The sequence below is a fragment of the Numida meleagris genome, chromosome 1 (assembly GCF_002078875.1).
Source record: "Numida meleagris isolate 19003 breed g44 Domestic line chromosome 1, NumMel1.0, whole genome shotgun sequence".
Classification (NCBI taxonomy): Eukaryota; Metazoa; Chordata; class Aves; order Galliformes; family Numididae; genus Numida; species Numida meleagris.
The window spans coordinates 111,598,866-111,626,513 of NC_034409.1; the positions used below are offsets into that span (position 1 = coordinate 111,598,866).

A 27,648-nucleotide genomic window follows, 5' to 3' on the forward strand; every position below is an offset into this window, starting at 1 on the left:
GATTCAAATTATATAATTGATTATATTTTATAATGTCTTGTCAAGGGGTATTTTAACTCTGCCTCATAGTTTTGAATATAATTCAGTATGAAAACTTGCAAAAGGCACTTACAGTAAAATCCAACATATTTTTACAATGTATGGGGCACTGAAATTATTGAGTTGAATGGGGATAATTCCTTTGTGGTCAAAGTGAAGACAGTAAAGAAGTAGATATACCCCTTCTTCAGATCTCTGTGAGAAATCTTGTAAAAAAAACATATTTATTGATTAATTTTGAGGATGAAAGACAGATTCTTGATTTATAGTACACATGGTTACTGTTACAGAATGGTCTGAATTGACTGGTTGTATGCCAGGCAGTTTGTTTTGGAATGGGAGTGCTTTCTGTCTCTAAAGTGCCTGAGATTGTCTTAGTAAATTAGTTAATGTAAAGAACTAATACAGTCTATGACTACTAAAAAATGGTCAAATACAAGCAGATAGCAAATAATGTTTGTGCTACCGTTATTGAAATATTATCTAAAGATCTGGTTCTCATATGTTAAGAATCGTACTGAAGTACTGTAAAGAAATCAAAGGAAATCTGTTAGAAGCATGGGAAATTAGCAAGAGTATGTACATATAGTATTTGTAACTTTGTGGCTTTTAAGAGTTTTCAATTCAGTCTTTCCATTGCATTAATAACCTCCTTTGCCTTGACTTTGAAGGGCTTACTGACCATTGTGAATGAACCATCAATTTTATTCTTAGCAATGTCTTTTATTTTAATTTGATGCCCCCTGGTTATTGAAATACAGCAGCCAAAGAACAGTTAAACCCTATCCACTCTCGTCATGCTACTCAAAATTTAGTAGATTTCTGTAATATTCCTTCTAACTTACCTCTCTTCTAAGATGAAGAGTATGATAAGCTATTAATTTTTATTTATGTTTCTCACTTGAAACTTCTAGTATTTCTCCAAAACTGATAAGAAAATTAAACAGATAAAATCAGTAGAAAAAGATAGAAAGCCATTTGGATTTTAGCAGTGCTTGTCCTCTATCTGTGTTAGGCAAAGTGAAGATGAGATAATTAACTAGCATCTTAAGAAATGTAACTTCTTAAAAAATTTGCATGCAACATAGAAAAAACCACAGCAGTTTTCCATGAATGAAACTGAAAATATCAGATGAAAAGTAACAAGAGTTGTTAAATCCCATTTACCTTTTAAAATGGTTCATAGCAACCTCTTATATCAAAAGTCAGTCTATGACAAACTTGCTTGGTGGCTATGCCTGACCATATCAACCATTGAAATGAAATCTTAGAAATGCAGTTAGACAGATCTCATTATTTGTTTCAGGAGTCAAATGAGCTGTCTTAATCATAACCTGCAATTGCTATTGGGAATTGTTACAGTGAATATTGAATTGTGAAGCTGTGATTCTAAAACCCTTATATAAAATAAGAGATTTTTCTTTTTTTCTTTCTCCTTTTATATTAATATTAATATTAATAGAATAATATTTTTCCAAGAGAGGAAATAGCTTCTCATTTGGAGAAAGCAGAATAACTCTGGAACTTGGTTCCAGTTCTTCATCTTTTTCTGTTCAGTGTGTGCATGGCAAACATCCATTAAGTTGGAACTAGTGCTGATCTGCATCCCTGGGAACGTAAGAATTAGTATAAATATTTTCCAGCAGCCAAGAGCTACATGTAGCCTCTAGTGAAAGGGCTGGCAGGGTGAAGTAATCCAGTGTGAGAAGCTTTTAGTTTTCATAGTTACAGCCTGCTGCCATTCCTAACTGTATTACCACTGTTAAAGGTGTGCAGTGAGACTAAGCAGTGAGTAGGATCCTGAACACATTGGAAGGTCTTGTTTAGCTAAGCTTCATTTTATGGAATAAAGGTACCTTAATTTTCCTACATGTAGTCTGTATCTGTTTTGCATGCAAAGCAACTGCAAAGGGACTTGGAGTTAGACTCAGAATTGTCAAGAAGCTACAATATTTTTCAATGGACTGTTAAGTATTTCAAATGCAGCTTGCATTTTCTCTTTTTTTTTTTTTTGATGTGTTGTATACTTGTAAAATTCCACAGAAAACCCCAAAATACTGAGAAGTGATATTAGTTCTCTAATCAAGAATGTAACTATTTTGTTATGGTCTGATTAAGTAGGTGGATTAATCAATATTCCTGACTTAAGCCTCATAGGCGGCTAAACACCACAAAGTTTCTTGCTCAGTTTCTTGCTTCAGCAGGACTGGGAAGAGAGAAGGGCAAAAGTTAGAAAACTAGGGCATTAAAACTAGTCCTGTTCTGGGGCCTACTCTTCAAATTCTTCTCATCCAACACCAGATATAATTTTCCTTTCTAATAGATGTATATTTAACACTTAGGAATAATGCTTGGGTGACTGTAGAGGTAGAAGCCATCTAATCTGTTTTAATTACATAACTTTTTTACAGAGTCACTGCAATAAGAGATTGTACAAAAAATGGGTTCAATTTCTCAAGATCACACCTCTTCCCTAGCTCTTCTACTTCTTTCATTCATTCACTTAAGTGAACCGGCTAGGAAGGAGGCATCTGTGTTAGCCTCTAAGTTCATAGCAATAGCATGTTATTTGAATGTCTCCTGATTATTCCCACTTACCTTCATTTATATCACACAGCAATCCTGGAGTGCATGCACTGAAGCTCTTTTGGGTGAAATTTAACTGGAAAATGAACTTGTCTAATGTCTTCCAACCACTAGTGGGTGCTCAGTTCATTGGGTGAACTAGGGCTACTTTAAAGTAAAAAAAAAAAAAAAAAAATTAGCACAACTTGTACTGGTCTACATGTCTGCTCCTTTTGTGTCTCACTACATGCTAAGATAGGTAAATTTTTGTACCCAGTCTTTTGTAAATTTTCCAGCCAAAAGAGACCCCATCATGTTTTTACAATATGAGTTTAAACATCCTGGGAACTGTAATATGTCAGTTGATAAGTATAAAGTGGAGAGCTTGTTAAAATACAACCAGATATAAAGCAGATACAACTTATAATTTAAATTATGTTTCATTTTCCTTTATTATTTTTCCATTTATTATTTAAAGTAAAAAGCATAAATTTAGAATGCATTTTGTAATTTTGTAACTTGTTATACATTTTTAGTTGGCATTTTTCTTCAGACATTCACTTAAGACTAAAAGCCCATAAATTTTAGATGGTTTGACTTATTGAAAAAGAAAAAAAAAAGGTATTTCCTATCGTTTCTGAATCAGTAAGGAGTGACCATATAACTGTGGCAGTATGGACGTAGCTCTGGCATTTATGTAATCGTCATCCTTACTAGAAAGGAGGGATCAATGTCTGTTACTGTCTGAATGCTGTTCTTCAGATTTTTAAAATAAAAATGCTGTTTGATTTAAATTCCCATGAAAGTATAAGAAAATCATTGCAACCAAAACATTAAAAGAGGAGCCCAAATCATTTTGACCATTGAGACTGTGTTAGTTTAATCTCCAGTACTAGTTGCTTAAAAGTAACTTAAAGGTCATACTTCTAGTACCCCGTGGAAGATAATTTTATTGAACAAATTCCAGCTAAAGTTATTTGAGAGAAAAGTGGAGTACAAATTAGTACTATGCATTTCATGGAAAGCAGTAGTCATTGTATACTTCGTAATGAGGTAAATAGAGTACAGCGAGAAGCTTTCAAATGACAAGTTACCATTTATTCATTCATATTCCTTTCTCATAGTTATTAATTATAAAACACTTCCAGGGATTGTAAGTTGCTTGTACACTTACAGTTTCTTTAGTCCTACATGTAGAGAAAAGAATCAAATTCTAAAAATTTTGCCAAATGGAAATTAAGTATCTTCAGCTATTAATAGCATTGCTACAATTAAAAAAAATCTTTTTTTGATTACTGAATTTCACTGTAATGTTTACTATGGATTTCCTAATTGGCAATGGTAGTAAAGAGGTTGAATTTAGTCTGATAAACTCAGATTCATGGTCTCTTAGAAAAATGGAGTTTAAACTGAACAGTTCAACATTAACAGATTGCCTTGCAAATGGCATCTAATGGATTTATTCAGACTGTGTGTAGAGGTCAACAAGTAATCAGAAACTTAAGCTTTTGTGTAAAATGCCTAAATGGCTGGCAGTTATTGCTTCAACCACATGTACTCTTCAGCAGCTGTCTAATTCATGTGGAAAAGTCTAAGTCTATATTGCTGAGTCACTGAGTCAAGAGACTTTCCAACTCATACATGTATTTGAAAAATAGTTTTGGCCTTCTTGAAAGGAAGTATCCAATATGTGAGCTCCAAGTAGTATCTGTACAACAGAACAAAGCCTGAGGGGAATGCCTGTTTTGAACACTGAGTACTTAGTTTCTGCTTCAATAAAACCAAATGCCTGGAAGGGATTGAGCTTGGTTTCTGTGTAAGTGACAATAGCTCGGTCCCTACTCTGCCAAGTCCCTGAGTATGAGTACTTAAGAGTTGGTGCTGTAACTCTGAAACATACGCTACCCACCTCCTCTTCCATTAGTGTTGCTGCTGACTTAAAACTTGCCTGTTGTAGTCTTCACTTTTAGCAAGATATTTACATGCAGATCGAAGAAGAGCAGGCTGCTTACATTACCAGTTCCAGCTTTTTCCAACTTTAAAGCCTCCTCATTTTTGGCAGTCTCTAGAAAAGAAATGCAATAGTCTGTTCTGTGTGATCCATACACAGCAGATGGTGACTGTATGATGTATTAAAAAAAATGGTGAAATACAACTTCATTGATATTTTCGTAAGTTTTAAAACTGAAATCCTGAGGAGAGACCTTTTACTCTATAGAAAATATATGGTGAAATAATGGCATATGTCCAGATATACAGATAAGCCAAAAAAGGTATATTTGGGGGGACTGTGCTAGTGGTCCTTTCAAGATCATCTGCTAGGTACTCAAAACTGGGCACACAGAAATACAGAGAGATCTGTATTTAAAGGGATTTATATCATTACTCATAAATCCGCAGTTTTCATACTTCCCATACCCTTCCCATACTGCCCCTTGAAGAGGGAGAAACTGCATTTTGGCTGATACTAGAACTAGTCAGACTGCATAGGGAGACTGGGAGAAATACAAGAGTGGGCCTTGGTTAAGGCTGCTCTAATTTTAGCTGCTTCAGAAGTTCTAGTGGTAGATATCAGTCATTGATATATATGTTGATGTTAATGTTACTGATATTCCATGTGATATAGTAAACTTGCGTTACTTTTTGAGAGAAATTATTCTGATAATACTAAGGGAATGTGTACGACAGATTACTAGTCTAGTCTCTGAGAACCTTTAATATATCACATATGGAAGACAATAACGCAGCATTTCTTTTTGTATGTGAGACTTTTATCTTTAAGGTTTTTCTGATCCTATATTTCATAATAAAACAGAGAACTGGGTTGATAATTCTTACAGAGACTATTCCTTCACATTTCTATTTATTTCTGCTTTAAGAAAAGCTATGAATATTTAAGAAATTCTGTTTGAATTATAATATGGACACCTTCTGACTGCTGAGAGTGCTTATACATGTAAAAAATAGAAGTTGCCTTCAGAAAAAAGCTTCTGAGATTTGGGAGAGATCTAGTTTTACTTGCCTGCACTTGGAAAATTTATGAGAATTGTTTTCAGTGAAAACTATGACAATTTCATTTTTGTTCTAGAATGTTCTCTATGTGTTTTATGCCAGCAATAGTTATAGTATCAGTCTTTTAAATTGCAAAGAAACTTGTTTCCTTAATGATTATAAATTCTCTCTTTAGACCTACATAATGAAATTCACGGTGGACAAAAGATCTAAGACATCTAAATTAATTATCATTTTACTGCTACTGATTGAGCAACTTGATGCTGATGCTGTAGTGGAGATGTAAATTATCTCATTAGTATTATCATAAAAATTAAAGAAAATTAAATACTATCAGAGTTGGTTACTAGTTTTAAAAAAGTGAAGTACTTTTTGTTAGCTCATATTAGCATGGGCTCAGAGTGGGAGCAGATAGATAGAATATTTGCTTCCACACATGAAACAGTAGTCATTAGTGACAGAGTATGCAATAATCAGTCATTACTGCTCGTCTACTGTAGTCTCATTAGATTCTGTTAAGCGACTAAGTTTGTTTTTACTGTGTACTTCTGAAAATCTTGGAAGCACAGCATTATGAGAAATGTTGATCACTTCCTTTCCTTGATTAGCCCTGAGCTTGCTCATAGCTTAGCATTTCACTGGTATAATCTTTGTCATGTTTGTAGCTTCATGCCTGAGAGAGCTTCCTAGCCTCGCCACATCAAATTTTCATAGAATCATGGAATTGTTTGAGTTCGAAGGACCCTTAAAGGTCATCTGGTCCAACTACCCTGCAGTGAACAGGGACACCTACAGCTACAACAGTTGCTCAGAGCCCTGTCCAGCCTGATCTTATGTGTCTTCGGAGATGGGGCATCCACCACCTCTCTGGGCAACCTGTGCCAGTGCCTCACCACCCTTAACATAAACAAACCTTTTCCTTATATCCAGTCTAAATCTCCCCTCCTTTAGTTTGAAACCATTTCCCCTTGTCCTATTTCAACCGATTCTTTTGCGATTCTGCAAAAGAGTCTGCCCCTTCTTTCTTACAGCTCCCTTTAGATACTGAAAGGCCATCTCAGATCTCCCCAGGGCCTTCTCTTCTCCAGGATGAACAGCCCCAGCTCTCTGTCTGTCCTTGTAGGGGAGGTGTTCCATCCCTTGCGTCATTTTTTGGCCCTTCTCTCGATGCACTCCAACAGGTCCACATCTCTCCTGTACTGAGGACTCACCAGTGCAAAGTATAGGGGTAGGATCACCTCCCTTGACCTGCTGACCATGTGTGATATTTATAGTAATTCATTAATAATCCACTGCCTGAACTTTTTTATCTAATTACTTTGCCAATGCCTACACAATCAGGAATACAACTGTATAAATCAGAATGATGCATGAAGAAGGAAAAATGCTAAATGCGTTAAGTTAATAACAGAGACTCTCATTAAGCACAGCCACACATTTGGCAACTAAATTTTCGGTCCAGTACACTATACCCATGGTAAAAAATACAAGTTCCAACACCCAAGATGCTGAATGAATTAAAGCTATTAGAAAAATATCCCAGAAGTAATTCTATTCTTTCTGTTGCTTTTGTCATTATGTACAGAAATCATCAGCACTCACCAAATCTTCCAAAGCCTCTTGTAATCTGCTGGAATTGTGAATTTACAGCACAACTTGTTATACCATTTGAAAACCGAACAGTGAGACCAGCAGAAAGTAACGGCAGCTAGCTGTTCGTTGTAGCATTCTATGGGTAGATACAATTAGCTCAGGAACTCAAGTTTTTGTTTCTGTATACATCCAAAATCCAGGGACAATAGTAATTTTTTTTTCTAAATAAGAAATAGACAAAGATTTGCTTAAATACTTACCTGTCTGACATTTGCTAATATCACTATTTTAAGATTCAAGATTTTAAGATTTCAAGATTTATTCTAGGCCTGAGAGAAATGACTGAGAAAGACATTCTTAGCTAATTATCAACCTGATATGTTAGAAGTTATTTGAAAACTGATATTATCCTAAAATTCTGCACCTCCTGGACTTCCTGAAAGTGTTAGTTACAAATGGTGATCTGAAGACTGATTTTGGGCAAATATCTGTGTCATCAAACAGTGGAGTAAGAATTGCATACTACCTTTACATAAGACATAACAGATGCTCTAGAAATGCAGTAGTAACTTATAGATCTCTTGATTTTATTATCCAAGAGCAGTATGTTTCTAACTTAGAAATGTTGTTCTTTCTAGTGCTTCTATTGAGTGATACTGAATTTAATTAAGCTACAGGAAGTAATATTTTGATCTGACCATATGGGTATGACTTAGTCCATGAAGTAGACAGTTGGCTAGTGGTGAGCAATCAGATTGTGCATCCTTTTTTTTTTTACCTTTGGTTGTGGGTTGTTTTTTTTCCTTCATTTTCATTCCCTCTCCTTCTGTTTCCCCCCTTTCCTGTTAATGTCTTTATCTTGGCCCACGAGTTTTGTAACTTTTGCCCTTCCAATTCTCTTCCTCCTATCCAGCTCTGGGTAGGGCAGTGTGGTACATAGATGCTTACCAGCATTAAACCTCTACAGAATCATGAGATAGAACAGTTTTTCGGTCTCCTCCTTTCCTTCAATTTCAGACATTTTTAGCAGTCATCTATTACAATGCATTTTTTTCCAGTTTGTTTGCTTGCAACAGCGTCTAGTCTCTATTAAGAGGATAATGGTGTAGAATTTTGTAGTCGATGAGGATTTACTTATTGCAATAATTTATGAACTAATAGTCTCTGTATTCCATTTTAGGCCATTATTACTTAGGCACTTAATGCCCATTTCAGCTAACAGAAATTCAATTTAGTGTGATTTTAACATGTAAATTTATATGCAAATTTGCACCTGGAACTCATTATGGTATTAACTTCTAATATTAGATGTCCTGTGCATAGTTTTTTTTTCTTCTAGTTAGTCTCTTGTACTACAGTAGTGATAAGAATGGATTCAAAACAATACATAATTTATGTAAGATGCTTACTACTACACTTCAGGTGGTTCAATTTATTCTTCTGTTACCTAGTTCTTCTGTTAACTAGTAACAGTGCCTTTTTGCAGACTGAGGTTAGGAGTTAAGGTCTTCCATTGGTCTGAATGATCAGTGGGAGAAATATCCAATGGAAAGGAGAAATGTTGGTCCAGATTAGAAGTTTTTTTGTGGAGGGGATGAGCAGTGGTGAGGAGAGGTGTGCACTTGAGGCATATTGCATCAAGCAATTTAAGAACCAGTTCTAATTTCTACAACTAATTTGAAAATTTGGGCTAAACTTTTTTTAGTACAGCCCTGAAATTCTGACATTAATGGTGCTGAGACACCTTTTGAGCTTTTTTTTTTTGTTCCAAAAAAGGGAATCAAGTAGTAATTAAATGTCAATTTAAGGTTGTAGGAAAAGGAAACTCTATCTTAACTTCCTCCTAGCAACTTACAGATATGCTGATGGTGACACTGATAGCTATTTTTTTCATTGTTACTGCCAGCTTTGGAAGTTCAGTCTTTGAGTAAGCAACATTCCTGCTTGTCACTAGGGGCAGCCAAGAGAAAGAACTTACTTGTTTTTTGTCAGTCTAAAAGAATGATGATTTGGACAAGCAAAGTTCTCCTGCTTTATCTCCCCAGGCTTGTCAAAATAATATTCTTACCATTTATCTGCATGAAATATTTTCTTTTGTAGCAGCAGCCTGGGAAATGCTTTCACCTCAAGGTCCGTTGACTGGAAAAGCTGCAACTAGACATGGTCCAAGATGAAACAAGATTTTAATTGAAAACAAGTGTTTTATGATTTTCCACTACATCAGAGACAGGTGGTGGTGTTATGGCAGGAAAGTTTGAACCTTCCCACCAATATCCCATTACATTTTGTTCCTGAACTACACATGGCAGCAGACACAATGGCATCTGACTTGGAAGTGCTGATGTAGCAGTGGTGTGTCACTGAATTCCTCCAGGCAGAAAAAATGGCACCCACTGACATTCATTGATGCTTGCTGAACGTTGATGGAGACCAAAGAGTGGATGTGAACACAGTGATGCAGTGGGTGGTGTGTTTCAGCTGTAGTGACAGCAACAGTGGGCCACCTCCACTGGTGGAGATTTTCATGAGCATGGTATGCAGGTTCTTGTTCATTGTTGGGAAAAATGCATAGTTCATGGTAGTGACTGTGTTGAAAAATACTGTTTTGTAACTAAGAACTTGCTCAAATCAAATAGTGTTAATGTGCTCTTTGTATGAGTTGTATTTTCCATGGAAATAAATAGGAAGCATTACTTTTGGAGTGACCTACAGAGTTAATCTCTCAGAAGCTTTAGCCAGAGACCACTTTTGTTGGCATTTGATAATGATTAATGTAGACTTGTAATTGAAGTTCAAACACAGATAATATTATCATGCACATTAATTTTAGAATGTGTCCATCTTCTTATAGCAACCTTGTTAAAATTAGTAGAATATGCCAGGAAAATCATTCAGCAAGAACAGGTAATATTACAAAATATCAATTGTTGCTGATAAGCTGTCTTTGAAGCAAAATACTGATAACAGGCAAGTACACCTCTACTAGACTTGTGCTACTAGTATAGGATGAAGTATATGTAGTCAGTTGTTTTTCAGGTTCCACAGACAATAAATGCTATCTCATATTTGCATTTTATTTTATTTTACCTTATCTTAGATTATTTTAATTTTCCTATACTGGACAAGAAGTGGATCACAGCAAGTTCTAAAGGAATTAAAAAATGTCACATTGCACCATTCTGGTGCAATTCCCATGTGCAATCTTGGGTATGGTCTGTATTGATATAAGAAGCAGTTTAAAGAATAGTGAGATTAATGCTTTTCTTTTTCTCAACATTTATTTTTCTCCTCTAACAAAATGTTTGGAAAAAATTACAATAAAATGTGGATCTAAAATAACTATAATATGTTTGGGAGCTGCCTATGTTATGGCTGCTTTACATTTCTTCTGATACAATGGTCCTTTCATGAAAAAGAATATTTTCGGCCGTTGGATGGGCATTTTGTGATTTAACCTAGTGGTATGCATCCATAACAAGGATTTGAAAGAATCCATTAAGCCCTGGAAATATACACTATATATGTGTTCTGTTGATACATACATATTTACTCTTAACACCATCCATACAATAACAGATCATTGAAACATTTACTGGAATTCCAAGCAGGAAATTCCAGGAAATGTATTTCTTAGGAATTCATTTAACACTGGCAAGTGAAAGCTGCTTTCCATTAAGCTAATTTTAGAAATACAAAATCTCCTTTGAGTGAGAGGCTAAAATTCTTTCATGTTTGTTTACTTGGTAGCTTCTGTTTTCTTTTTTTTCATTTTCTTTTCCTAAAGAAGTAGTTCCATGTGTCCTTTCTAGTGGTACAGTAATTTTTCAACACAGTGCAAGTGTTTTACTATAAAATTACTACAAAGCCTTTAGCAATAAAATGGTAAATAGATTTAGAGTTTTGTTCGCATCAGTAAAAACTATTAATCTGAGCTTTAAAATATTTTGTTAAAAATTTAAATCCCATCATACTTATGCAAGGCACTTAGAGCATTAAAACTGTTGGTGTAATCTTACCATCTGTAGAATATTAAATGTATTTTATGTGTGTTTCTCTAGTCATTTTCTATAAATGTAAATATATAGGATTTCACCAAATCATACACAAGTTTAAAGCTGTGTGAGGGGTTATAAAGTATTCAGTGTTCAGTTTTTTGTATTAGTAATTTTAATTGTGCCTTTTTCTCCTTCCACATAGAAGTTCTAATTATTTACTTTTTAATAAATACATATGGCAAAATTTTGCTGCAAGAACCAAATCACTGTATGTTTAAAATACAAAAAAAACCAACCAAACAAACAAAAAAAAAACAACATAAAACCTTCATTTTGAAATAATCTTCTTGGTTAGAACAAACAAAAGAGACCAAAATGGGAATAGAAATAGAGATACATAGAAGTATATGCATACATTTGGTTTGGGATTTTGCATAGTTTATACACATTAACACATATGAATAGAACATGTGAATTTTAAATAGCAAGAATGTATCCTGAATTGTGACAGTAAACTTCCTTCATTAATATATTCCTTCTTGCTTAAAGTATGTTGATATTTACATACATAGGTTTCATAGGATGGATTTAAACTATTTTTAACCTTACATTGGAGAAGGGAATCACTGGAAACTACGGAAATATGGCAGTTTCAAAACCAGCTTGTGAATATGATGTGATGGCTGTGTGGACTGAGCTGCTTCTGCCCAATTATCGTTCATCTTAAAGATGCTCTATGTAAAAAGTCTGCATGTATTTACCTTATCAGGCCATACTGACTCCCATATTTTGTAATAACTGCTTCTGCCTGAATATAAAATAAAAGCCCATTTACTGTGAGAGTGACTGAGCATTGGCACGGAGTGCCCAGAAAGGTTGTGGTCTTCGTCTCTGGAGATATTCATAAGCTGCCTGGACACAATCCAGGAGACCCTACTTGAGCAGGGATGTTGAAATGCGGACTGTCTGGGAAGACTTGAGCTCTTCCTTATTTATGTAGTTAAAGAGTCTACAACTGGAAGATTGACTGAATTGTGTCTTACTGCAACTTTTTTGGGTTAGCTCAGACAGGTGACAAAAGTGTAGCCTGTGTTTGCATAAGTGAAAATCATGTATAAGTATCCTATATTTGTTTGAGAGACATCTTCTATGTGTAAGGACTCATAATTCATTTTGTGGTGGGTTTTAAATTTATTTTTATTTAATTTATTATTTTATTATCTTTATTATTAATTTATTATTTGCTTATTTTTATTTTTTCTTCCTAGGATACTGTTGGAATTGATATTCCTATCAATAATCCTGCAGATGAAGTTCTTGAACTGAAGGTAGTGCTGGAGAATCAGTCTCTTTCTGGACAAAAAACTTTCACTCTTTTGCCAAAACAATCACATTTTTATCAAGTAAAGTTTTCCCCAGCTGTTGTTGGCACTTCACATGAAAGGTAAGTTACAGAGTTTTGATACTTGTGGTAGTTGTGACTCTTGTACTAATAAGTGAATCGATATAGATATCACTTGGACCCTTGATGTAGATATCACCCTAAAAAATAAAAAAGTAACAAATGAAATTAAAAATCTGTCTAACTTTAAATATATTGTATACCAAATAGCAGCCTTCCTCTGGGAGGAAAATCTGAACTGACAGGCAATGGAATAACTCCTAGTTATTCTAGTTTAACAGAATTCAGCGAACAATGATTTGGATATTTACTTAATATTAGAATTCTTCTCAGAGATCTTTAGACAAGTTGTTGATTTTTTAATTTTATAAGTTCCATAAAGTGATTAACACGGTTTCATTTTACTTATCAGAAGGAACTGAATTGTAACAACGCAACTAAAATCAGGTTCAGAACTCTTTTAGCAGTCATCACATAAATCCACTTAGCTTCAGAATCTTCCATTAATTACAACTGATGTACCTAATGAATATGGAAAGGTTTTAAATTAAAAATGCTTAATTGCATTGGAAATCCAGAAGAGGCTGGGTAGTGTGATAATTATGAATACAAAGACAGATGACCTCTTGGTCTTAGTTTCAACAAAACAGATTCAGCAAGTAGCTGAAGAGTGCTTGTTTTCCTGGAATTTGCCTAGTAAAATATATTGTATTTAAAGGGCTGATTGAAAAACAGTTCCGTGCTTTCCAATTATATCAACCAACTGGCAAAAATATAGGCATTGCTGTATGAGGGCAGAGAGTCTTTGCAGGGGGAGAGACATATGACCTGTGTTCAGAGTCCTCATATCCTGAGAGCCAGAACCCATGTGTTTCAAAGTCTTTGTTCAGTTTGATTCTATTGATTTTTCCAAAGACCAGAATAATGGCAGGTATCATAGCACAATAAAGCTTTCAAGCAATACCAGTTTATAGAAATGACTACTGTTATCTCTCTAGTCTTTTTTTTTTTTTCTCCTGAGGGAGGTTGTAGAAATAGAAGTATTCTGAAGGTGCAAATGAGACTAGATATCAGTTTTTCATACCATGCATTATCTCCAGTATTTTTCAAGTGGTGTATATGGTATTATTTCCAAATAATACCATAAAAGTTTGTTTAAACTGATGAAACTTTGGGCTAGATGTCAAATAATTGGTAGGGTGGAACAAATGGAAGTATGTGCAAAGATGACATAAAGCACAGTGGTACGTATTCAATACAATTATGCCGTTCCGTACTAGAAAGGTTTCTAATAGTTTCTTTAAGTTGTAATAGCTCCCAAGGAGTATAATTACAGCTGGGCAGAGGTACTTCCACATACAGCCTCACTGTGATCTTTTTTTCCATAAATATGTTCTGTTTCCTTTGCTGAGGTAGCAGTGGGGAAGAAGAATGTTACAGAAGTATTTCTGGCAGCTGTACCTTTACAACTGGAGGATTCTTTTCTAAGCTGGTTTGTGCTCACTTTAAAGGCTCAACTGGTACAGAGGGTAGTCTGGAAATATACAGTTGTGAAATAGGCACAGTTCTCTCATTTGGAACAAGAACTGGCCCTTAATGTGTTATGAATTTGCAAAATGTATAGTTTTAATATGCTTACATTGCTTTCATTTAACTTTACTATGACTCCTACTCCAAAAAAAAAGCCACCCCAAGAAATAGCAAAACAGTTCTGTAGTAGGTAAGGAATGCATTACAATGACTGTCACAGAAACATACTGCTGTATATATCTCACCTAGCTGTGAGCAACTCTTAATCACCGCATGTGATTGTATATAAAAACAATATGTTGAATATTCCTTTGAAGCATCTCTCTTTTCTGTGTTCATATAAATGTGTCTATATTTATTTCTCAGTTTCCATCACTAGATTTGAAAAGGTTTTCCTCCTTAAAATCAATGAATACTATTTCTATTTCTATTTTTGAGTTCCAAATGGCAAAAAGAATACACTCTAACATTAAGATGAAATCAAAGCTTGCTTTTGTAAGTTAGAAGTTCAAATGTTTTTGAGTTATCCCTTAACATATTTTTTTATGAAGTTATGAAAGATGAAGAAAACTTTTTGTTGCATCAGTAATTGGGAATATAATTAGTTATTGATAGCTGAATTCCTATACTGATAAGAAGTATTATGAGAAAACTGGTAGCTGATTAAAGAACTCATTATGTTGAATTTGTTACTTTTTCCTGTGTTTTTGTCTCTGCATTTTTAATTGTCTTTATAAAAGCTTTGTCACATCAAACTTATGTATCTGTTCTTAGTGTCATATTCCAGTCAGATGTTGTTGGAGAGTTTTGGTATGCATTGAAGTTGATTGTAGAGAAACCATTACCAACTGGTCTACCTGAGATAGCATGTGAGCTTGGAAAGTAAGTACGTAGTTCATTATGCTTAACCTGGCCACCTGTTTGAATATATCATGGAAGACACATTAAGAGTATACATGAAAAAGCCACAGTAGTGCTGTGTATATATCATAGTATTTTGTAGATAATTTTCATATATGGAATCAAGTCACCGAGGTTAGCAAAGACACTGAAGTCCTCCTTTACAAACACTTGTATAATAATTTTGAATTTCTTTTAACCTCCATAGAAAAAGCAAAGTAACTGTTTCTGTCCTGCAGATCCTGAAGATGGGCATAGTTGGAGTTAGAATAACACAAATATTGACAAAATTGACCACTTTGAATAGCACACGGGGAAATGAACCCAATTCATTCTTTCCTTAACAAAATTTTATCTTGCATTTAGATAACATGATTTTCAGCTCTGCCTTTCAAGACAAACATCAAAATTTTGGTCACATGACTTTCAAGAATGGCAGAATTTCAGTAGTGTTCTTCCACGTACTATCTCCGACTAGTAGTAGGTTCTATGGACACAGTGATCTCTTGAATGTTAAATTCTTACTTCATATATCCTATTCTTGACTGAATCTATAATTACTGTATGTTACAGATGGAGTAAAAAATGCTATGAGAGAATACACAATGAAATTTTACCTGACTACATTTTTGTGAGCGAATAGATAAAATGAACGAAATAAAAAAATGACTGCATGTCATATATTCTGATAACTTTATTTAATTCCCATATCTTAAACCTTTTTTTAGTATATTGCATAAAGATAATGAATTACAGAAATTTCAACTTTGAGTTAATCCATTGTTTGTTTTATATGATACAAAGACCAAAGTTAACTGGCAATGTTTTATTATGTTTTTCTAAGAAAATCAGTAGGGCTGACTATCTCCTATTCTGGGCTTACTAGAGTAGAAACCACAATTTTTCTCTACTATGTAGGCTAAAATTGTTAGGAATTTGAACTAACCTATGACCTTTTTATTATTTTATAATTTTATTTATTAACAGGCATTCATAATTTTCTTCAGTATGCACTACCTGTGAACTACATGCACAAGTAGTATCACCAGGAGTGGCAAGTTATTATTTACTACTGAAAACAAAATATGTGTTGAAAAGGATTGGCTCCATTAAATACAACATTTGCCTGCCGGAAATATCATTTAAAATTCACTGATTTTCATGTTTTATTTTTTCAAAGGATATTTCCTTCAACTTAACAGATACATGTCGTAAATCCTATACTTGTAAATTAACTCATCTAGATTTGCCATAGGCAGAGAGCAGTGGAAGAACAAAGAAATTCTGGTTCATAGAATCATAGAATTATAGAATGGTTTGGTTTAGAAGGGACCTTTAAGATCATCTAGTTCCAACCCCTCTGCTGTAGGCAGGGACACCTCCCTCTAGATCAGATTGCTCAAAGCCCCATCCAGCCTGGCCTTGAATGCCTTTCTGGGCAACCTGTTCCTGTGTCTTACCACCCTCACAGTAAAGAATTTCTTCCTAAAATCTAGTCCAAATCTACCCCCTTCCAGTTTAAAGCCATTTCCCCTTGTCCTGTCGTTACATCCTCTTATAAAAAGTCCCTCCTCAGCTTTCCTGTAGGCCCCCTTCAGGTACTAGAAGGCTCCTATAAGGTCCCCCCAGAGCCTTCTCTTCTCCAGGCTGAAGAGCCCCAGGTCTCTCAGCCTGTCCTTGTATGGGAGGTGCTCTAGCCCTCTGATCATCTTCATGGCCCTCCTCTGGACCCACTCCAACAGCTTCATGTCCTCCTTGTGTTGGGGGCTCCAGAACTGGATGCAGTACTCCAGGTGGGTTCTCACAAGAGCAGAGTAGAGGGGCACGCTTCTCTTGATGCAAACCAGATTGACCTTCTGGGCTGCAAGCCCAAAAAGTTGGTTTGACTATTAATGGCAGCAATAACAGTCATGTATAAAAGCACACAAGCAGTAGTCTTTTTATATATGTTTTTATATGCATATTATAAAGCAGTAAAAACTAGCAAGACTTATTTTCTTTTTGTTTCCATCATCTGTCATATTCTTCATTTCATAATGTTTCACGTTTTTTGTTAATCCCTTCTATGCTCTTCTCGTTTCAGAAATTTATTTCTATTGTATCATCAGCTCATTGTTCACTTTTTGAAGTGCAAAATAGTGAACGATGACATTTCATAATAGTGGTAATGTTACACTCAAATTACTGTGATTTGCTGAGACCTGCTGAAAAGATAGTGTAGAGTAAACTGAGTGCTGATGAGATTATCCAAGTAAATTGGCTGCATTAATGTATGCTGAATAGGTAAAGGCAGTACAGGCAGAAGCTAAGTTCTGAAGTATATTTGGTTCAAAATAAACTAGAACTTTCTATATTGTCTACTTAACAGAGGTATCCATTTGTTTTGTTTGGGGTGAGTTTACTTCTTTGCCATGCTTTTGAAGACACAGACTGTGGATTATAAATATCATAAAATGCCTGAAACCCTTCTGGTTGATGGAGATGTCTTCTGTTTTAAAGGATTTTGATTCTACTACTTTTTCCTCAGTACTGAAGGAGCATTATATATTTAGATATCTAAATATCCTTTGAAGAATAATGCTTTTTTCATTATGTATTCACTGTATTCTTTTTGTTATGTATCTGAAAAAATTAATAAGTGTCCTTGAAACATCACTTGGAACTGGATTAGAAGCAAAGAACTATGACCCTTAATATCAATTTCTAGTCATTTCTTGAAGGAGAAAGGAGAAAATCTAGATTTTATCTTTTAGTCCTCTTTCAGATAACCGAATATGGGTTTTGTTTCTGCCAGGTTAGATTTAACATGTCCTTTAGCATATGGTTTTAAGCAAGTAAACCCTCTGCTTGATTTTTTCCATCTTCATTTATTCATTCTGTTATAGTCTCCAAAGAGGGGTAATTGAAGATGACAGTCATTTGAATTAAGTTCTGTGTTGTACAACAACTTATGCTAGAATTAGCATAACCACTGTATTCGCTGTGTAGAGTGCCAGAGACTCTTAAAGTTTTGATCACTTCAAGAATCTCTAGTTGTCAAATAGTTGCTTACTATGATTTCAGATATTGCAACTTAGCTTTACTTTTCGCAAATTAAATATTACATACAAAAGAGTCCAGAAAAAATGTAAAAGCTAGAGATGATTAAGAGAAATAACAGGTGAATATGAAGTTCTTCTGTGACAGCTTCCTGGTATTTCTGCACTCTCTGTTGTTGAGCCCTTTCTGATAAAATATTTTGATGGTGTTAGACAAAAACAAATCTGCCACTCAGCTACTGAGGATTCATGTCTTAAAGTTGTCAAGAACCCCACAGGCACTAATGCATCACTGCATATATTGGAAGGAGCCCACCTGCAGACAACAAGCTTGAGGACCTGAAGTTACATTTATAATTCTTGACTGAAATGCCTTCATTTCTGAATGTTGGTTTTTTTTTTATATATATATTTTTTCTCTTTTACTGATTTGTCTATGATTAACTGACTCATTTATTCCAGAGGATAAATATGTGGAGCAATCTGGCAGTTGACCTGCCACAGCTAGAGGGAATATCCATTAGCTAGATAAATTACCACAAAACCAATATATGTATCTCATTTTTCAAACTTTTCTTGTGCACTGTTTTCACTGATTCACCTTGAATCTCTTTTCTGCATCCCTTGGTGTTATAACCAGAATGTGATTTATGGTCATATATCTTTTTTTTTTAAAGGCAAATAATATGTTATTTTGTTCAGAATAATGGTAACTCGGGGACTTCTTAAGACTTCTTTGGAAAATTGTGCTCTCTATTTCAGGTATCTTGTGTTTGTTTGTTTCCTTATAGGAAATGAAGCACCACCTCTAAGATAGAATGCCAGCTGATTTAAAACATAGCCTTAACATGATCAGCTTACTGCAGTCATTGTGGACTGCCACAAAACTCATTAAAATATGTAATCTACCTGTATAATTGACTTATAATTATGCTGTGAAGACCAATTCCATAATTGTATGAGATGAAAAGGATTTTGATTCAATGCAGAAGAAGAAAGAGAGCAAGTAGTACCTCCATTCAAATGGAGGTTTATTTCTTTTGAGATCTCAGTGTTAAAAGATGACCAAAAATGATGATTGTCTAATGACGGTAAATCAAAAGCCATTGACAGTACCACTAAATTATAAGATTCTCCTATAAGACATTGCTGAGATTTAAAGGTGGTATAGGTATCATTATTTGATTACCTTTTAATTTCTGTCCAGTGCATTTTTATGAGGCTGAGTCCATGTATAGACTGCTTACTAATAAGACATACTTAAAATGATTTTCCTTTTTGGAGCCATTTTTTTCTTGGTGGCCTTGACATTCTAAATTAACTATGTGATTAAAATGTTGTAGTCCAAAGTTAGATCTATAGAAATTGAAAAAGAATAGTTATAAATGAATGCGCAAATTAGAGCCTAGGGATAAATGGGAAGGTACCAGAGGCAATAGGATTCATTTAATCATCCTTCTATCTAGAAGTTAGGCATCAAATGTAAAGACATTAAATCTGAGTATCTCCTGTAGTCAATGAAAAATGATTTCACATCTTACTAATTTACATTAGGTTGAGACCAGTTCTTCCTGAAAATGTTTTTCTTCCAGCTAAGCATTGAGGAAGCTAGACAGCCCCTATAATCAACTAACTTAATTCAAATTCCTGGAAACTGAAGTTGAGTGAGACAAAGTCATCACGTAATGATGGCCAAGTATTAAAGTGGTTATTGCTACTGTTTTTACTGTTATTAATCATTAATGGTATTAAGTATTTGTCTACACTAGTGGTGAAATACTATTGCAATAAAGGATAATTCTTATTTTATAGAAACTTATTTTCAAAAGAGATAATGATTAATTAATAATAGAATGCAATGGAAGAAGGTGTGTAATTAATAATAGGCATTGTATACATGTTTTTTTTTTCCAGGTCAGGTGATTTCTACATACCTCTCATTAATCCTACACATGAAACTCTGAAACTAGAAATTGCTAACAGCAATCCTAGCAATTTTTCAACTAAGATTGATCCAAAGCATCATGTAAGTAGACTTAAAAAAAAAAAAAAAAAAAAAAAAAAGGCAACCAAGAAGTAATTCAAGAAAGGTTTCTGGTAAAAATGTATTGAATTGTTTATCATACCATATGTAGAATACACAGGATAATCTCAAGAGTTTGAGATTATTTGAGCTATATATATCTATTCTATAGATTTTGTTGTTTAAAGATGAAAGAGAATACAAAAATAGTTGCATAGTTTTTTAGTTTAATTTTCCTGGAGTGCTTTGTGGTATGGATTTGTGGAGGACTGCAGTGTTGATAGCCAATAATATCCAGAAAATATTTGAAGGAGATATTATAAAACAAACCAGCTGTATTATAAGCTTCCTGAGATTTTAAGAATTATCAGGACAACCAGGCAAATATTTAGATGTGTAGGTAAAGTACTATTGTAGAATAAGATGTATCTTTGACCTTTAGAGGGGTAACTGAGGGTCGTATAGATGGACTGAAATTTCATATTTTCTTTGAATTTGGCTAGAGTGCTAGGTAGTTGGGACCCTGAAGTTATAACATTCATTATTCACAATTGATTACTGCTTAATAGCAACCAGTAATTTTACTGTGTACATGGTATTGCTATTTAAATTGGAGAATAAATATTATTATGAAATATATTTATATATTTGTTATCAGAGACAGTTTAAGACATCTTTGCAATTTTATAAAGGATGTGAGAAGGCTACACCTTTGGAGCAACACAAACCTATTTTTTTCTCTGCCATTCTTAATAGTATGCAGTGTGTTCATGCTGCAAACTACTTATCTCCCAGAAAGAAAAAGCATGTGTAGTAATGAATAGACCAAAGGAAAGAAAAAGGTCTTTCAAAGAAATCTTTGAATATTAAATTTATGTCCTTTTGTTTGATGAGGAGATGCAAAAAGGAAAGACAGGTGTGGAAATTCTAGGGCAAGTGAATATGGGGAACCTCTTACTAGAATGTGAATATAGAGCCTTTATTGAGAAAAAAAGAAACTGAAGGAACTTTCTGTGGAAGGGAAAGAATGGCAATTAAACCTGTTCTAGACATAAATATTCTATCTACAAAAAGGATGATACAGGCAATAAATACACCAGGTACATTTGTGCAAACTAACGTAAGGGTCACAGGAATCAGAGAGTAATATTGTAGTAAGGTCCTAAAATAAAACTGTGAAGGTGGTAAATTGATTTTTTGGAAAAAAAAAAAGAGTAATGCATTAAAGCCATAGTATGTACGTTTTCAGCTTTTGGAAAATGAACAGCTTTTGGTGTCAAATATAGTAGCCTTAAAGATAACAGCTGAAGAGGATCATACTTAATCATTGAACTGCATATGTTTTGCATACATAGTAGGTGAAGTGCTTATTTTACTCCATCTCTTATGTCATGGTTATTAACACATTTTCAAATATTATGTCAATCTTGACATGTGGTATTAATAATCATTTCATCATTTGACATTGGAAGTAATGACTAAGAAACATAACGGATGAAAACTATATTAATCATCTAGGAGAATTATACATGTCATATTTAGGTCATTGGCCTGAGAAGTGGAGTAGATTTAATTATAGTGACTTTTGGTTCACGAAGATTTCTTGTGACCTTGTCCAAGAAATTAAAAAGTAATGTCTTCTCTATTCAGGTTTCCTAATGTATTACTGGAGATTTAAATATCACCAGTAACTGCATTGCATTCTTTAGAAAAGAAATCTTTAGGGAAAGACATATTCAACACTAACTGCAGCAATTGATTTTTTCTTTACGTTCTAATAGAATATTCAGTAATAATTAAATGAGGGCTGCTCTGAAAGTAATGCCTCCCATTTTATGATGCTGTCCCACTACATCAGAGGCAGATGTTGGTGGTATGACAGTAAAGGTTGAACCTTCCCACCAATATCCCATTACATTCTGTTGCTGAATGACAGACACAATGATGTCTGACATAGAAGTGCACATGAAGCAACAGTGTGTCACTGAATTCCTCCAGGCAGAAAAAATGGCACCCACTGACATTCATTGACGCTTGCTGAATGCTGATGGAAACTGAACAGTGGATGTGGGCTCAGTGATGCAGTGGGTGGTGTGTTTCAGCAGTAGTGCCAGCAACAGGCGTCACCTCCACTGGTGCAGATTTTTATGAGCATGGCATGCAGGTTCTTGTTCATTGGTGGGAAAAATGCATAGTTCATGGTAGTGACTGTGTTGAAAAATAGTGTTTTGTAGCTGAGAATTTGCTCAAATCAGATAGTGTTGATATGCTCTTTGTATGAGTTGTATTTTCCATGGAAATAAATAGGAGGCATTACTTTTGGAATGACCTGTGTAGTTTCTGCATTGAATTTTTGAAATGTTCTTTTTGAATTAGAGTTTTTCTTCCAGATAAAGGATAGTTTTGGACAATATGCTCGATGCAGCTGTCTAATATTCATTTTGTGTATCTGTCATTTTACCTTGTTTTATTCCATTGCAGACCCATGTTCGGAGAGCTATTGCAATTTCTTTCAATTTTGATGTTGAAAGTGGAGGGTGGGGTTTAAATACCTGTTTAAATACCTTCCCCTGAATGTATTGCATGATAGGTTTAGGATAGCCTTGTCTATTCTAGATTCCCAAAGATTACTTCTTGTTCTTAGAAATTGTAACCTGTATTTCAGATATTGGTTCATATTAATCATAAGTAGATTGTAGAATGTGTCTTTTTATTTTTAGTCCTACTTCTACCTCTTTGTGAAACACAGTAGTTTCATATCTTAATTATTCAAGTTTCTGGGTTTTTTTTTGTTTTTTTTTTTGTTTTTTTTTTAAAAGCATATGCTCTCATTTAAACATAAGCATTCTGTGGCTAAACAAACTTGAGGGATCCTCAGATGAAACACAACGTAAGCCCAAATTATCAGAACAACAGTTGAAAGATGGGATTGTCCAATAGCAAATGTGTGAAGAGAATTAGAGTCATTTTAGAATTCTGCATATTTCAGTACTTTTAGTATTTCATACAATTCTCCATATTTTTTTTTACGTTATGCAGCGTCTGAAGCACGGACTCAGACGTAAATGATCCTAATCATTTATTACAGGTTCTAACATCCCTTATATACATTCACAAGTTTCTCTTTTAACTTTCCCATCCGCCTTTACATGTCAACAAAACGTTCCACAAACACTCCTTAACCATGCATGCAGGTGCTTATCCAATCAGAGTATGAGTCATTCCTAGCCACATCCTCTTCCTCCAATCACGGTCATTATCACACAGCCATCACGCAGCTTACTTGACTTTGATTTTCTCTTCTTTTTGGAGGTTTCCTTGGTTCTCAGCCTCGCCTTCTCATGCTGTTTATCTTGCTCCGCAGCTTCTGCTCTGAATAGACTTTCTTGTATTCCCACAATGTTATTTATGATGTAGAACCATAGACTAGGCTGTCGATCAGAGAATGTCTCAAATTGATATAGTCAGTGCCTGAGCTGTGTTAGATGAGCCAGGTTCAAAAAAAAGTATAAAAGAAAAATTTATATTTCCTAGAGATTGCCTAAAATGTTAACCTGATTTTGACTAATATTTCTCATTTAAACAAATTTATTTCAAGTAGTGGCTTCATTAATAATACTCTTTCCTGAGGTTCAAATGAATTATGCTCAAGTATTCCTGGACTTTCAGGTTCTTAATGAAGTCTAAAAGAAATTTGAAACAGCTTTCAATCTCTTGACAGTTTCATGTAAATTAGAAACAGCTTCATTACTTACTTGTAAACTGATAAATATTTGCAAGTAAAACCTATAACTTCTTTATATGGAACATGTCATCCTGATTGTCTTTTCAAAAAAACAATAACATTTATTAATTAACTTTAATGTATTTTTGATTTTTTTTAACGAGCTACACCTTGTTTCTTTTTCTCCCTTCTTTTCATCCTTATCCTGTATAGGTTAGCTTAATATCTTTATGCATGCTGCCAGATTATCCAATTATTGGAAAAAAAGTGAATTTTGATAATTTTTCAGCAAAATCCCTAACTTGTTTTTCATTATTGGACATTATGAGTTTCTGGAGAAACTCTCATTGGGTTGCTGGTTTTTAGGTTTCTTTCCTAACATCTGTCCTCTCTGCCTCTAGTGGAGATGGATTCACTTCCAGCATTTAACAGATGAATATTGTCAGTCATCAATATTACTGTATTCCCCATACGTATATATGTAAATACATGCAAATAAATTTTACATACATATTTGTTATATTTATACACACATTTATTTCTGAGGTTACTTATATGTGCAAAAACACTTTTCCAAATATGAACACCTGTATTTGCCAAAAATAAACATTGTTTCACTGTAAGTATTCTATTTGCTATTCTAACTTATAGCTTACCTAAACCTTTTACCTAAAGCTCTTAACAGTAATGTCTTTAATCCTGATCAGCTAGGAAACACAACTGAGGAAAGCTAACTTGACAAATGAGGGCTGGCAGGGAGTGCAGTCTCATAGTGTCTATGTGCAAACTTATTAGTTTGTTAATGATTTAGAGTATTGTTTTGTGTGGAGCAGAGAACTAACTTTTATATTTAAGCAAAATTTCACTTCTTTATTGGATTTATAGCAGGAATGTTGCATGTGTAGTTGCACATTTTTTTCCAACTCATTTTCTCTATCTGAATAGTTGTATCTGAGATTTTATGAAACGTGCTGATACCAGTTCCCTTTCACATGTTCATCTTAGACACTTGTTTGTGTAAATGAGATGAAAGGCAGGACATTGGTTAACCTCAGCATATTTGGTTGAATGATTGTGGCAAAGTATGAAATTCTTTTAAAATGTTAGTGTTTTTCTCAGCTCCAATTTTAAATCAGTTTATTCTTTAGTTTTCAGTAGAAAGTTCTTTTTTTAACATAGCTGTTTATTTGAAATCAAATTACGTTCTTGATATAGATTATACTGTGTAATATAAAAAATACATTAAAAAAAACACATAAAATGTAAAAAGTCAAATCTTTTTCTGTTTTCAGAGTAGGCAGGCTGCTGGATCATCGTAACTGCAATGTGTTTGGATTTGTTATGGCAGTGCATTTTTTGTATAACAATAATATGCCAATTAATGCTTATTGTTTTCATCTGTATAGGAGACTTATTATTCCAAATAATATACATCTCTTAGTGAAATTACTGTTTAAAAATTACAGTTTTAATCATGTATTTTCATACTGTGACAACCTGTTATTACTGTACTTTTTCATTTCCTTCGGAAGTATCTTGGAGGAGGTACTCATCAGTAGCCTAGAAACAAAACAAAAAAATTTTCACCTCAATAAAAGAGTTCTGGATACTAAATATGCCCAGGAAATCACTGCAAAATGAACTGTTCAGGCTCCTGTTAGATGATGAGCTTCTAAATGAGCCCTGGGCAGATGGGAATGGGGATGGTCTGTGGGAAGTGTCTTTCTTTCAGGCCCGCTACTCTGCATAATGCAGAAGATTTGCAGAGGTGACAGTCATAGGATGGTGGCAGTTGTTTGCTAATGACTAATGTGCTTTAAAGTTATCATTCACCTACTGGACATATGATTTTTTATGAACTGTGAGTGATGCAGCAGCACTGAGCTCCCCATATGGGAATTGCAGGTGCTGTGACAGTGGAGTAGGAGTGGGCCCAGTGCAGTGAGCATCATACTCTCTGTGAGATGCACGAGCTTAACAGTTCCAGAAACACTTGTTATCATGCAGTGGAAACTGTAAAATTAGAACTGCCCAGATCTGTCTCTGAGGTGACAGAGAGAGCTGCAGGGTGGGGAGGAAGAGCAGCAGGGGCTTCGTCAAGGGCTTCTGCCCCAGGCCAAGAGAGCACACCTCTCCCTGCTGCCCCCACCGGGGGCCCTGGCTTGGCCTGGGAGCCATGAAAATGTCCAGGAGCCCTGGGGCCACAGTAGGCCCTGAACTCTATCCCTGTAATGGTTCTACTCACTGCTTCTGGGTGCAGGGCTACTGGTAGAAGCCCTTGTTTTAGTAACTTAGTGGCCTATTCTTCCAGGCATGACATTTCCTTTATAAAAGGGCTTTTCAGCACTAGCTGTTGTAAGGTGATGTTTTGACCTTCATTATTTGTAAACTGTATTCATTTTATAACCATTCAAATCGATCATCTTTCATGTCTCTTTACTCACAAACATTTAAACATATGTATGATATCAGAAGCCTAGGACTTTTTTATTACAAAACATAGACACAGATCTTGTGAATTCAATGATTGTAGCTGATCATTGTGACAGTGCATCAACATTTTTATTATTCATGAGTCTATTCTTTCACTTCCTATCTGGTTCATCAAAACATCCATGACCCCACTGTACTCAGCTACTTTACTTTTCCATATTCAATTGGGACTCAATTAGTGTACTTCAGAAGAAGAGAAAACTAGAAACTTCATTTCCAATGTTAGTTTAGATTAAGGTAAGTGGAAGAGAGGCAAAGCACTAGTTTATTGAAACCTGACATGTATTTGCCCTATAAGGCAATTTGTTTTTGGAGGTCAATGTGATAACCTTTTAGCATCATCAGTATGCTCAGACACTAAAGCCATGTTCGGCTGGTATTTGTGAGAGCTGTCCATGACCTTGGAGCAATCAGTAACACCAGCTCTGCAGTTTCTGGGAAATAAATGAGCGTGCACTGACTGCCACTAAGATTGTTTACTGCAGTACACTTGCTACTTTAGTAGCCAATGTATACTGAAAGTAGAGAATGCATCTGGTAGAACACATTAATTACGTAGACATCAACACTGTCAATACAAAGCACAAAACAGAAACTGACTCAGAATAATTTATTCTTTCCTCCTTTCATTTACTTCTTTCTCGCATTTGTACAGCTAATTGTTGCTCCTCATTCCACCATTGAAGTACCCATGCAATTCTGTCCATCTGCTTTAGGAAGAGGAAATCACAAGGCGTCAATAACCTTCAAATGTTCTCAGGTATGATACTATATTTGCTGCTCACAACACATGGAATTCAGATTAGATAATATTTTTAACAGGCATGTCAGTAAAGGTTTCAATCTGAAGGTCAAGTTGAAATTTAATTGCTGGACGCATAATGAAAGAGCAAATGCAAAGATGTTCTATTTACAGTTCTAAAATTTGAGGCAATGGACTAGAAGCTTGAATTAGTAATGAATATTACTACTAGCTTTCTTGGTAATTAGACAGTTTGTCTGTATTTGGTGCCACAACGGTGGCTTTTCTTAGCACTATAGCCTCTGAAATTAAATTTCTTGATGCGTTTCCAAAACTTTGAATTGTTTCAGTCTGATGTGAACTTTTAAAGGTCATACACCTGACACTTCATCCTTTCGGGTTGGTTGAAAATGTTTTTTATTTTGAGTGTCTTAAAAGAGTTGACATTTTTTTTCTCTGTGATTTTTCCTGATTGTTAATAAATAACTACTAAATTAATAAACATGAGTCATCAGTGTGACCTATTAGGTGACTGTAAATTGCATCTGGAATCAAAAATTAAAGTTGATAATATGATAGGTTCCTCAGTATT

General features: G+C 34.7%; 1 protein-coding gene across 8 annotated transcripts in view; it reads left to right on the forward strand.

Moving 5' to 3' along the window:
- CFAP47 (cilia and flagella associated protein 47) overlaps positions 1 to 27,648 on the forward strand; it is a 280,469-nt gene that overhangs the window by 184,071 nt on the left and 68,750 nt on the right. For 6 of the 8 annotated variants that reach the window (XR_002442056.1, XR_002442057.1, XM_021407977.1 and 3 more), the window contains 4 exons: positions 12,473 to 12,648; positions 14,911 to 15,018; positions 19,989 to 20,100; positions 26,970 to 27,074. Coding sequence is in view for 6 of the 8 variants with exons in the window: in XM_021407977.1 (XP_021263652.1) it covers positions 12,473 to 12,648; positions 14,911 to 15,018; positions 19,989 to 20,100; positions 26,970 to 27,074 (501 nt within the window). In the remaining 2 variants the exon portion in view is untranslated. Of the gene's footprint in view, positions 1 to 9,309; positions 9,647 to 12,472; positions 12,649 to 14,910; positions 15,019 to 18,751; positions 18,837 to 19,988; positions 20,101 to 26,969; positions 27,075 to 27,648 lie in introns of those variants that run through there. The other 2 variants (XM_021408018.1, XM_021408027.1) reach the window with 2 other exon arrangements.